Source organism: Nerophis ophidion, linkage group LG07, assembly GCF_033978795.1.
Source record: "Nerophis ophidion isolate RoL-2023_Sa linkage group LG07, RoL_Noph_v1.0, whole genome shotgun sequence".
Classification (NCBI taxonomy): Eukaryota; Metazoa; Chordata; class Actinopteri; order Syngnathiformes; family Syngnathidae; genus Nerophis; species Nerophis ophidion.
Window position 1 is genome coordinate 47553422 of NC_084617.1, and position 13179 is coordinate 47566600.

The following is a 13179-nucleotide window of genomic DNA, read 5'->3' on the forward strand; positions in this document are numbered from 1 at the left end:
TTGTTTGGTGTGATTTCCTGAAGACTGTCAGACATGTAAGAGAGGCTTTCAAATTCACAATTGCAGATTTCCACTCCTTTTTTTTTGGAGGGGGGTGCAAGCGAGGATCCGGAGAGAGCCAGACAATGTTGACACGCTTATACAGTAGCTGCCTCGCCATGAGACGCCGCCGGAATCAAACAACGATCACACGCCGACGCGCACCAAACGCAGCCCTCTAAGTTCACTAAAACCACATTCCAAACAGGCCTTTGTTGTGCTGACATGAGAGATGAGTGGATCGTTATTTGTTTTCTAAGCAGGCAGATCGCTCCCTGTCACCGCCGCCGCCGCCGCGCTGATGGAGCAGCCGGCGTGGCCCGTATCTCCTCTGTGAGCCGCCGCAGACAAACAAATGAGAGGAAGAGAAGTTCACTGAGATTAACTTATCTCGGCATCTACCTTCCTCCTTTACACACCTACTCTGGCGTGCGCAATCATTTTGCCTTCGCACACACACACACACACACACACACACACACACACACACTTGATCAGCATCAAATACAGGGTGTACTAAAGTAAATTTAATTACGCCTGTCTGATATGGAGCCTCAGATGAAAGTAGGAGAGCGCAGTGTGAAGCAATGACTACGCCGACAGAAGCAGGCCCGCGATATTCCTCCGGTAGACTAATCTCCCTTTATTAAAGCCAGGGGGAGACGGTAGATAGAGGGGGGTGAGTTAGTGGTGATGGTGGTTAGAAGTGGTGAAGTCGAGAGGGGGGGAGGGGTCTGCCTTTGATGAGATCTGGAACTGTCAGCTACCGTACTTTTCTCCACTCGCAGACTTGTCTTTGTCTCACTTTTACAAATGAACGTCTATCGGCAGTAGCCTACTTGCAGGCACGTCAGAAATCTCCATTGTTAGAGTATAATCGACAGTATGTAAAATGAAGGACAGAGGCGTCTTCTCAGGGGTGGACCTCGGCGCTCAAGCACAGCTCTAATAGGGGCAGGTGGCCATCAGGTGGCCAAAAAGGAAATTGCTGCCTTCAATGATGTTAAAGCCTCACTTTATGACCTCAATACACTTGTAATTAAAAATTAATAAATTGTTAGAAAAAAAAAAAAAAAAAAAGTATGTTGATTATATTTTGTATACTGGACTAATATTTAATACTATCCATCCATCCATCCATTTTCTACCGCTTATTCCCTTTCGGGGTCGCGGGGGGCGCTGGCGCCTATCTCAGCTACAATTGGGCGGAAGGCGGGGTACACCCTGGACAAGTCACCAAAATTAAATAAAAATAAAAAATTGCACAAATTTGGTAACACTTTTGTATGGGGAACATCCAACCATCCATCCTTTTCTACCGCGTATTACCTTTTTTGGGGTCGCGGGGGGCGCTGGCGCCTATCTCAGCTACAATCGGGCTGAAGGTGGTGTACACCCTGGACAAGTCACCAACTCATCACAGGGCTATGGGGAACATATTCACCATTATCTACTTGCATATTGAAGTGAAGTGAATTATATTTATATAGCGATTTTTCTCTAGTGACTCAAAGCGCTTCACATAGTGAAACCCAATATCAATTTTTTTTACATTTAAACCAGTGTGGGTGGTACTGGGAGCAGGTGGGTAAAGTATCTTGCACAAGGACACAACGGCAGTAACTAGGATGGCGGAAGCGGGGATCGAACATGCAACTCTCAAGTTGCTGGCATGACCGCTCTACCAACCGAGCTTTATGTCATTATTAAGTACTTATTAATACCTTATTCTGCATGGCCTTATTATACAAACAGTAAGCCATTAACTAAGAGTCTTCCATCAATAACCTTAGAATTATTGCTTATTATTTAGTAACCTTAATCCTAACCCTAACCCTAATATGTTCCCCTAGTGTCCAAATAACTCTAAATTAGGTCTTTGTTAATTAGAATACGTTCCCCATACTAAAGTGTTACTTAAAGAATCACATGAAATGGTCCCATTTTACAAAGCTGGATTTTGTTGTTCTTTTATTGAACCGGGGCAGGGAACCTATGGCTCTCGAGACAGATGTGGCTCTTTTGATGACTGCATCTGGCTGTCAGATGAATCTTAGCTGACATTGCTGTACACGATAAGTAAGGAATTATTCCGCTGGTAATCACAGTGATACTTTTTAAAATATTTGGCTTTCGTGGCTCTCTCAGCCTAAAAGGTTCCCGACCCCTGTCAATCAATCAAAGTACATTTATTTATATAGCCCTAAATGACAAGTACACAAGCAACGACATCCTCGGTATTGAACAATACCATCCTTTCAATGCAGTTGAAGGGGGGTGTTTGCAATCTTAAAAGCAAGCAAACTACCCCACACATAACATGTGATGTCAAAGTTTAGCTACTGATGTCAGCTATTATGGAACATTTATTCTTTCATAACAACAATATGACTGCGAGTTGTTGGTTGCTTCTCTGGGACTCGATTTTTGGGTTCGAGACAGCCATAAATGCCGGACTTTTACGAGCAGTTTTTAATTGATGTAAATAGTAATTAAAAAAAATATAGACATTATTTATATATATATATATATATATATATATATATATATGTATATATATATATATACATATATATATATATATATATATATATATATATGTATATATATATATATAAATATACGTATATATATAGACATATATGTATATAGACATGTATAATGTATATGTATATATATATATATATATATATATATATGTATATATATATATATATATATAAATATACGTATATATATATAGACATATATGTATATAGACATGTATAATGTATAAGATATATATATATATATATATATATACATATTTGTATATAGATATGTATGATATACATGTATATCTATATATAGACATACATGTATAAATATGTATAATATACATATATATACATATAATATGTATATATATGTATATATATATAGATATATAGATATATAGATATAGATATATGTATAAATGGACATGTATAATATATATATATATATATATATATATATATATATATATATATATATATATATATATATATATATATATATATTGACATACATACAGGTGCGCTATGTGTAGTATTTCTTAAAACATGTTTGTGTTCCATTACATTTTACTTCTGTTACTGTATGTAAAAACCTGCACTGCCACGTCATAATTTCCCCATTGAGGTATAAACACAAGTTAATCTAATACTATATATATATATATATATATATATATATATATACATATACAAACGTTTGTATGTATATATATGTATATATATATACGTATATGTACATATATATATATATATATATATATATATATATATATATATATATATATATATATATATATATATATATATATATATATATATATATATATATATATATAAATATATATATATACAGTATAGGGCTTCGCGGTGGGAGAGGGGTTAGTGCGTCTGCCTCACAATACAAAGGTCCTGAGTAGTTTGGGGTTCAATCCCGGGCTCGGGATCTTTCTTTGTGGAGTTTGCATGTCCTCCCCGTGAATGCGTGGGTTCCCTCCGGTTACCCCGGCTTCCTCCCAATTCCAAAGACATGCACCTGGGGATAGGTTGTTTGGCAACACTAAATTGGCCCTAGTGTGTGAATGTTGTCTGTCTATCTCTGTTGGTCTGTGATGAGGTGGCGACTTGTCCAGGGTGTAAGCGCCTTCCGCCCAATTGTAGCTGAGACAGGGACCAGCGCCCCGCGCGACCCCAAAGTGAATAAGCGGTAGAAAGTGGAGGGATGGATATACAGTATATACAGTGTATTTATATATATATATATAAACTGTATATATATATATATATATATATATATATATATATATATATATATATATATAATAAAAAGCACAACATATTTGTATGTACATGTATATTTTGTCTGAGTCCCTTCTTATGCAGTATATTTAGTTTAGCATTTGGGTAAAAAAAAAAGATTTATGTTTTTTTTTTTCATTTAAATTTTATTGACTTCTAGCATCGGGCATTCCTATCCATTACATCTTATTTACATGCATCAAATATCTGTTGTCTGCCCTAAATAAAGAAATGTTTTTTTGTTTATATCCCATTGATGCAACCCCCACCCCAAAGAAAGAAACAGCAAGTAAACAAAATAATATTAATATTTACAAATGAATGAATTACATAAAAAAAGTATAAATACAATAAAATCAATAATTATAATACAATAATAATAATAATAATAAAAATAATAATAATAATAATAATAACAATCAGAAAAGTCAAAAAAGTTGTTGAGCTAACTTGCACATACATTAGCTGTGTGTGTTGTATAACGGTTTGGCTAGCTAACCTTAGCTATCATTGCATGTATTGCCTATCGTTACAATATGACAGCAAATGTAACTTTGTAGTATGGTTGTACGGTATACCGGTATTAGTACCACGATACTAAGGGATCATATTCGGTTCTATACCGCCTCTAAAAAGTACCGGTCCCCACTCGCACCCCTGTCGTCATCACGTCATGACATTGCGGGTTTTACAAGCAGAGGAGCATTTTAAGGCAGCGCACACACGGAGTACTTACAAACAGATACAGTGTATAGACAAAAAAGGATGAACTGACGCATTTTGGCCTTAAAAACTAAAGAAGATATAACGCTGAAACGCCTTCAGGAAGAGGTGCTTTAAGACATGGGTAGCTAGCTCGTAGCTAAAGTCCAGCCACAGTCTTCAGTGTTTTAGTTACTTCTAAATCACTAATTCTCGCCTCCATAGCGACAAATGAAGTACGTTTCCTGCAAGTACCATCCCTGCAGGACGAGGAATAGCTAAACATGCTTCACTACACACCGTAGCTCACAGGCGTCACCGCTAATGACGCTGTACCTGAATGTAAACAAACGTCATTGGTGGATCTACACCAAACATTCACTTTAATAATACCAAGTACAAGAGCGTATCTACTCGTTACAACTATGATTACATCGATACTTTTATAGCGTCACAAAATCTTTTAAAAACATTTTTCAAATTCATATTATGTTTATAAACTCAGGAAATAATTTCCTGGACACTGGACCACCAATGTATGATCCCGTAACTACCTGGTATCGGATCATTTCTGGATTCATCCAAAACTAATGTAAAGTATCAAACAACTGAAGAATGAGTGATTATTACATTTTAACAGAAGTGTAGATAGAACATGTTAAAAGAGAAAATAACCAGAAATTAACAGTAAATGAACAAGTAGATTAATAATTAATTTTCTACCCCTTGTAGAAATAGAAATGACACAATATGTTACTGTATATTTCAGCAGACTAATTGTGGGCCTTTGTTTGCTTACTTACTAATAAAAGACAAGTTGTCTTGTATGTTTACTATTTTATTTAAGGACAACATTGCAATAAGAAACATATGTTTAATGTACCGTAAGATTTTTTTGTTAAAATAAAGCCAATAATGCTATTTTTGTGATCGCCATTATTTAGAAAAGTACAGAAAAGTGTCTAAATACAAATATTGGTATCGTGACAACACTATTTGGTAGGGAACTGTTGTAGATAACCACAGTCTAAAAAGCAAATAATCTGTGTCATTATTGGTCAGATGTCTTGTTTCCAGTTCACAAATATTTCAACTTCACACCTCATGCTGGGGTTTAGACTGGGCCCGGCTACCAGGGTTCTGTCAGGGTCACCCCGTCTCCTTCCTCCCTTTCCCGAAGTGCTCATCTGGGTCGCCGTTCCTGAAGACCGCCGAGTCCCTCAACTCTGTTGTGCCACTGCTTTGTTTGCAGACGTTGAGAAAGAAGGGCCTAAATGGCTGCGACAGCCCCGACCCCGACGCGGACGACTCGGTCGGCCACAGCCCCGAGTCCGGGGATAAATACAGGAAAATAAACGAGGACATAGATCTGATGATCAGCAGACAGAGACTGTGTGTAAGTACCTCCTACTCAACCTCAGCCTTCCTCACGTCTTTCTTTCCTCTCTCCCTCCCTCCTCCTCGTTTCCGTCATGTTTCCCCGTCATCCGTCTACACCCCCCCTTTGTCTTCCTTCGTCGGTCGTGGGACCCCGGCAGGCTTTGAACAAGAAGGAGAACAAAGGTGGCGAGAGCCCGGAGCTCGAGTCCTCTCTGATCCTCACCCCTCGCACTGAGGAGAAATACAAACAGATTAACGAGGAGTTCGATCTCATGATTAAAAGCCATAAGATACCTGTAAGTACGGACATTGCGCTAACAAAAATGCTGACTGGCCAGTTGGTGTTGTGCTGCTAACCCAGCTAACCACCATTGTTTGCCACCAGACTAAACACATAAACTGCGAGCGAGAGTAAGACCGCAGATTACAATGTATACGTACAGCAGGGAAAAGATTACAGCTCTCGGATTTTGCTTATTGAGGAGAGGTCCTCTAATTTGACATAACTTCAGCCACAGGCCATATTTGCTTCATAATTGCAGACTTTCACTCGGGGCTCCCACCATGAAGCTGTTTGCCGTGACCCCTCGCTTCACGCATGGACATGATTCGTCAAAGGTTTACTTTGCTTGTGCACGTACAGTACATACAGTCGTGGTCAAAAGTTGACATACACTTGTAAAGAACAAAATGTCATTGATGTCTTGAATTTACAATAACTCTTATGTTTTTGTGATACAGTGATTGGAGTACATACTTGTTGGCCACAAAAAACATTCATGAAGTTCGGTTCGTTTATGAATTTATTATGAGTCTACTGAAAATGTGACCAAATGTGCTGGGTCAAAGTATACATACAGCAATGTTAATATTTTCTTACATGTCCCTTGGGAAGTTTCAGTGCAATAAGGCACTTTTGGTAGCCATCCACAAGCTTCTGGCAAGCTTCTGGTTGAATTTTTGACCATTCTTCTTGACAAAATTGGTGCAGTTCAGCTAAATTTGTTGGTTTTCTGACATGGACTTGTTTTTTCAGCATTGTCCACATATTTAAGTCAGGACTTTGGGAAGGCCATTCTAAAACCTTAATTCTAATTCTTAATTAGCCATTCCTTTACCACTTTTGACGTGTGTTTGGGGTCATTGTCCTGTTGGAACAACCAACTGCGCCCGAGACCCAACCTCCGGGCTGATGATTTTCGGTTGTCCTGAAGAATTTGGAAGTAATCCTTCTTTTTCACTGTCCCATTTAGTCTCTGTAAAGCACCCGTTCCATTAGCAGCAAAACAGGCCCAGAGCATAATACTACTACCACCATGTTTGATGGTAGGAATGGTGTTCCCTGGGATTAAAGGTCTCATCTTTTCCCTTTCAAACATACTGCTGGGTATTGTGGCTTAACAGCTCAATTTTTGTAAATGTATGCAAACTTTTGACCACGACTGTAAATACATACATGCATGTCACGCTGGATCTCATTTTGTTTTACACTGGCCGTCAATTGCCTAAGTCGCGGAATAAAAGTTGCTTTGTACACAGAAACAGAGCCCGCCATTGACCCGAGGCACCATGTTGGAACGATTACTGGCAAACATATATAACTCTATCATAGATCATTCAGAGACGAACGGTAGTGTCTGACAAAAAAACTGTGGTTTGGTCACGGCGAGCTGGGTGAGATGCGTTTGGGATGAGAGTACAGGCATGGTGGGGGTGCGGTCGTCTGGGGCGTTTTCTGCATAAAACAAATGGCAGTTCAACGTGTGGTTAGGGCGGCTGCCAGACGCCGGGCCTCTGGATTGCAGGCGACTGAAGGGGGAAGATGAGTAAAAACAGGAAGGATGGCACCCGTTAAAGGACACGTGCAACATTCGGACACCTGCATGATCTAGTACTCTCTAGTTCTGAGAGTGACATTTTACAACTGGGGTGTTCCAACTTTGATACATTTTGCAAAATTCTAAAAAACAATTCAAGCTGGTGTTTTTTAACCATTCTCCAAGACCGCCAAAACATATCTGGGCCACAACGGTACACAGTTGTAAGACACTTTTCCACTACTTGTGGCAGTAATGACAATATAGCAAACAAACAGAAGAACTCTGGAGCTAAAGTCATAGAAAACTTTCTTAAGTGCAAAAATGTTGACCAAAGTAGTGAAGCTGTATTTTGATTTGCATTTTAATTATTTTGTCAGTGTAGTTGACAAACATATTCATCACTTTATTTATTTTAGCGAAAAATAATACATTTTCCGTCAGTTATTTTAGAGTCCCTTCTTATGCGGTATATTTTTTTAATCAGCCTGACCTAAGCCTAAGCCAGGGGTCGGCAACCCAAAATGTTGAAAGAGCCATATTGGACCACAAATACAAAAAAGTAATCGGTCTGGAGCCGCAAAAAAGTGTTACAATGAAGACAACACATGATATTAGTGTCTATATTAGCTATATTAGCCTACTATCAAAATTACTTTAAAAGTCTTATATAAGTGTTATAATGAAGACAACACATGATGTAAGTGTCTATATTAGATATTTTAACCTACATACAGCTAGCCTAAATTGCATGTTAGCAATTATTAGCTTGCAGTCATGCAGTGACCAAATATGCCTGATTAGCACTCCAACAAGTGAATAACATCAACAAAGCTCACCTTTGTGCATTCACGCACAGCACAAAACATTTAGTGGACAAAATGAGACAAAGAAGGAGTGGCATAAAACACGTCATTCTGTGGCAGCTTCTGAGTAAGTTGTACATTTAAACAAACTTTTAAGTAACAGTCCACACAACGGTGAGTTCAAGGGCCGCTAAAAAATTTGTACGACAAAACGGCGCTCGCCAAATACTCTCATCAGTGAAGCATAAACACACAAATATTAAACAGTGGGATTTCTAACTATTAGGAAGTTTTGTGTCATATTTGTCCTCCTACAGAAACCATATTACAACAAAAATCACCCCATTGTTGTTCCATTTCCATACATTTAAAAAAAACAAAACTACATGGAGCGACCAGGGCGGCGCTAAAGAGCCGCATGTGGCTCTAGAGCCATGGGTTGCTGACCCCGGCCTAAGCTTTATGTATTAAATGAACAATAATCTTTTTGATTAACACATGATTCCATATAATTTGACTAAACTGTAAGTAGGTCAGATATAATTATTGAATATGATTAAAATCAAGAATTACTATTTTAGAGTTAATATTTGAGTGGGCCCGGGGCCCCTTTGTAGTGGAAACGATGGGTTCTCCGGTCAAAAAGGTTAAGAACCCTTGTTACAGTGGAATGAGTTTATAAACTGATTTGGTTTTTGAACTATAGTTAGTTAACAGAAAAGTTCATACACTGAAGCACATTTAATAAACATAATGTAAACCTGATTAATGGATTGCAGCCTGGACAAAAGTCCATATTTTAGAAAATGTTTGTATACTTTGAACACAATGTCAAGCGCCAAACAGTAATGTACATCAAACGCATGTAATAACAAAGTCAATGCAACATTAACAAGCTGAACTGTCCTCTTTTTTAGACGCCCTGCCGACACGCACACGCATTGTCACTAGCCCTGTGGTTCCCACACAGTTTGAAATCAACAAACTTCTCACTTTATCTTTAACAGCACGGTCGCTAAAATAATTCGGAGTAAAGAAATACATCCACTTTACCTTGTCGGTTAAACTTCTTTGTTTGCATCGGAAGGGTGAGGAAATGTGGATACTTGCTGAAAGTTTTAAACCACACATTGGTTGTCCGTTTTCTTCGGACGCACACTTAGCTAGCAAAACCTAAAAAATGGACAAACCAATAATTGACACAATTAAAATGTTGTTTCCAAAGGTTTCTGTACTTTTAAGACCTATTTACTTATTTGTAGTTGTTAACTTTACATCACAATCTTAATTTTCGCAGTCAGTTCCAAAATGTTCAAATTGAGAAAATAACTATTTAAATAAGATATTTTGCTTTTCGTCACATAGAAAATCAAAGATTCTCCAACATCCCAACGATGCTTAATTTAAGAATTGCAAGTTGAAAATGTATTGCATTCAGAAATACTTATTTTTATATTAAAGGTCCTGGTAATTCCTAGATATATAATTCTTAATTCAGGATCAAATAAAGATAATTTCACTCATTTTTGGTAAATTTTTATTTACTTATATTTAGCAGTATATTTTTTTTACAGTGTTTAACAGTATCCAGATATAACACCTCAGCATATCTACACGGACTTTACCTTGTTTAAAAAATAGCAAAATGGGCTTTGTCAATATGCAGCCTCCACTGTAAAAAGTGTGACCACCCCTGCCTGGGAGTCCAAATGGTAGTTTTAACTAACAAAAGACGAAGAAAAAGCTTTTCCGAATAAGCCCTGTTAATGTTCTCGTTGATGCTCCTTATATTGGTCTCAGACACATGGCAGTAATTTAGTTCCCTATTTTCTACTTCCTAATGCTAACATTCAAAATCAACCACTTCCAGGGCACTCCCAAGGTTAAGACTGTGTGCCAAGTAACACAAAAAATGTTTTTTAAAAAAACTACACGCCTGGGGCTTCTTGTGTTACTGATGAGGCTTCACGCTGCTCTGAGTAAATACCACTAACACTTGACATTAGTGCCACAAGATGGAAAAATAAATAATTTCAGATTAAATTCGAGTCCTGCAGCCTCAAAACTACTTTTTTGCAATAATCACTGCAGATTAGCGCTGGGATAAAGACAAAGCAGATGATCAATTGGCCTTTCAGAGCCAAAGTAGTCCACATGAATGAAGCATTTGTCTTTATATCTAATAAATTACATATTGTTTTGCTAATAAAGTTAGCTATAACTGAATGTACGTACAGGCTATTATAAAAACAACATAATCACACATTTTTAGTTGCTTATCTGGACTCTTTGTTTGTATTAAATATAATTAGCAATTGTGAAAATTATAAACATTCAGATACAAACATGTTTTTTCGAGGAGTGGGGTTGTTAATTTCAGCGATTTGATTAGCTAAGGTTAAAACATATGTCTTACAACCTTTTGACTCATGTTTTTAATTTTATAAACTGAACAAAGGATGCGTGTTCAGCATAATAAATCAATTAAAAAAACAATAACGCAAAACAATGCCAGGATATAATAATTGTGAGCTTAAGGGGACTGTTTTAACTTTTATGTTTATTTTTCCAATGTGTTTTAAGCATTATATCCCAGCTTTTTACAACGTTTAGGACAAAACGACGTAAACTATGCCCGTTTGGAACACATGCGCACGCATTGGCTTTAAGTCTTGTTAATGGATGATTGCGATTTGGCTAGCTAATGTTAGCTATTATTGACTGTATTATAACAACAACATGGCTGCAAATGTTTAGTTGCTTCTCTTGAACTGAATTTAATAGTAACTTAATATTACCTGAAAATTAAAGACATTAAAATTAAGACATTTTTGTGTTGTTAGCTAGTGAAAATTATTTGGCTAGAAAACGCTAGCTATAATTGACTGTATCATAACAACAGCATGGCTGCAATTTGTTAGTTGCTTCTCTGGGACTGATTTTGTACATGTTTAATAACAGTGAAAAATATAACATTTGAATATAGACAATTGTGTGTTGTCAGCTAATGATAGCAGTTTGGCTAGTTCCCGTTAGCTATCATTGACGATATTGTAACGACAACATGACAGCAAATTGTTAATTGCTTCTCTTGGACTGATGTTGCACATAATTAGTAACTGTGAAAATCATAGACATTTAAATATAGACATTTGTGTGTTCTTAGCTAATCATAACAATTTGGCTAGCTAACATGAACTATCATTGACTGTATCATTACAAGATGACTGCAAATTGTTAGTTGCTTCACTTTGACTGATGATGTACATAATTTTATCTGTAAAAATGTTCGCAGTTAAATATAAACATTTGTGCGTTGTAAGCTAATGATAAAGATTTGGCTCGCTAACGTTAGCTATCATTGAATGTATGTCTATAGTAACAACAACATGACTGCAAATTGTCAGTTGCTTTTATGGGATGGGATTTGTATATAATTAGTAATTCTGAAAAATATAGACCTTTTAAAAAATCCACAGTATATGTTTTTTTTAAACCACTAACGGTAACATAAGATACTCCGTGGTGTTCTTGTTATATTTTGTGGTTTAAAAAAATGTAGCTTTAGGCGGATTCCGAACAGCCCCTTTAAGTGTTGGGAACAATTCTTGGAAAAAGCTTATTTTGCAGAATGCGCAAAGGGACACCAGAATTCGATATTTAAACACCCTTTAGTTTTGGTGACCTGTGACCATGTATCAAACGAAGAACATTTTTCCGTCATATTCTCGGCAGTACAGTACTCCCCTCAAGTACCCACTCCCCCCGCCTCCTGCTTTGTGGTCTTGTTTTCTGTTTCATTCAATTGTGCATGGATGTCTGATGTTAGTTTTTCCATTTAAGCTGTTGGGTCTTTCTGTTTTTTCCTAATTTCCCTGGACTGTTTTCTCGGTTTTTCATACACTGTGGTTTGTTTTATTTTGTTCAACGAATGCCGTCGAGGGTGTTCTTCAAGATTACTCAAACCGGCCGCTCTTGTCTCTCTTGTCTCTCAGCAGGCCATGCCCCCGTCAAACTACGACATGCCCGTGTCCATTCCCGTTAGCAACCAGAACAATCTCATTTACAGCCATCCAGGAGGCTCCCTGGGAAACCACAACCTGCTGCCACTGACACACCATGGTCTACAGAGAAACAGCATGTCCCCCGGGGTTACACACAGACCCCCCAGTGCAGGTAACACTAAACATTTAAGTCCCACCTTTGCCATGCCTAGCACAACCCCAAATATTTACTAATTTACTGGGTTCAATAGAAAAGTTTCTTTATTGAAGCAAATGTTTATATAAGAAACAATGTAATAAACATGAATATAGGTTTGTAGTACGGACAAAAGTCCATATTGTAGAAAATATTTGTACAATATTTGTATCAAACAAACATATTACTAGTAGGTGCATCAACTTTCAATTTAACAACAAATTCAACGACAATTAGCTTAACTGTCCTCATTTGTAGCCACACTGCCTGCACACCCACCTCCAATGTCACTAGCGCTGTGGTGTTCTCACAGTTTGAAATCACAAAACTCCTTTACTTTACCAGCCATGTCGCTACAATGATTAGGATTACATGAATGAATCCAATTCACCTCGGTTGATC

General features: G+C 37.4%; 1 protein-coding gene across 13 annotated transcripts in view; it reads left to right on the forward strand.

The window, feature by feature from the left end:
• Positions 1-13179, forward strand: part of mef2cb (myocyte enhancer factor 2cb) — a 209710-nt gene that overhangs the window by 162259 nt on the left and 34272 nt on the right. For 3 of the 13 annotated variants that reach the window (XM_061906281.1, XM_061906284.1, XM_061906282.1), the window contains 3 exons: positions 5827-5970; positions 6113-6250; positions 12573-12753. In XM_061906281.1, coding sequence (XP_061762265.1) covers positions 5827-5970; positions 6113-6250; positions 12573-12753 — 463 coding nt within the window. The remainder of the gene's footprint in view (positions 1-5826; positions 5971-6112; positions 6251-12572; positions 12754-13179) is intronic. The other 10 variants (XM_061906283.1, XM_061906292.1, XM_061906286.1 and 7 more) reach the window with 5 other exon arrangements.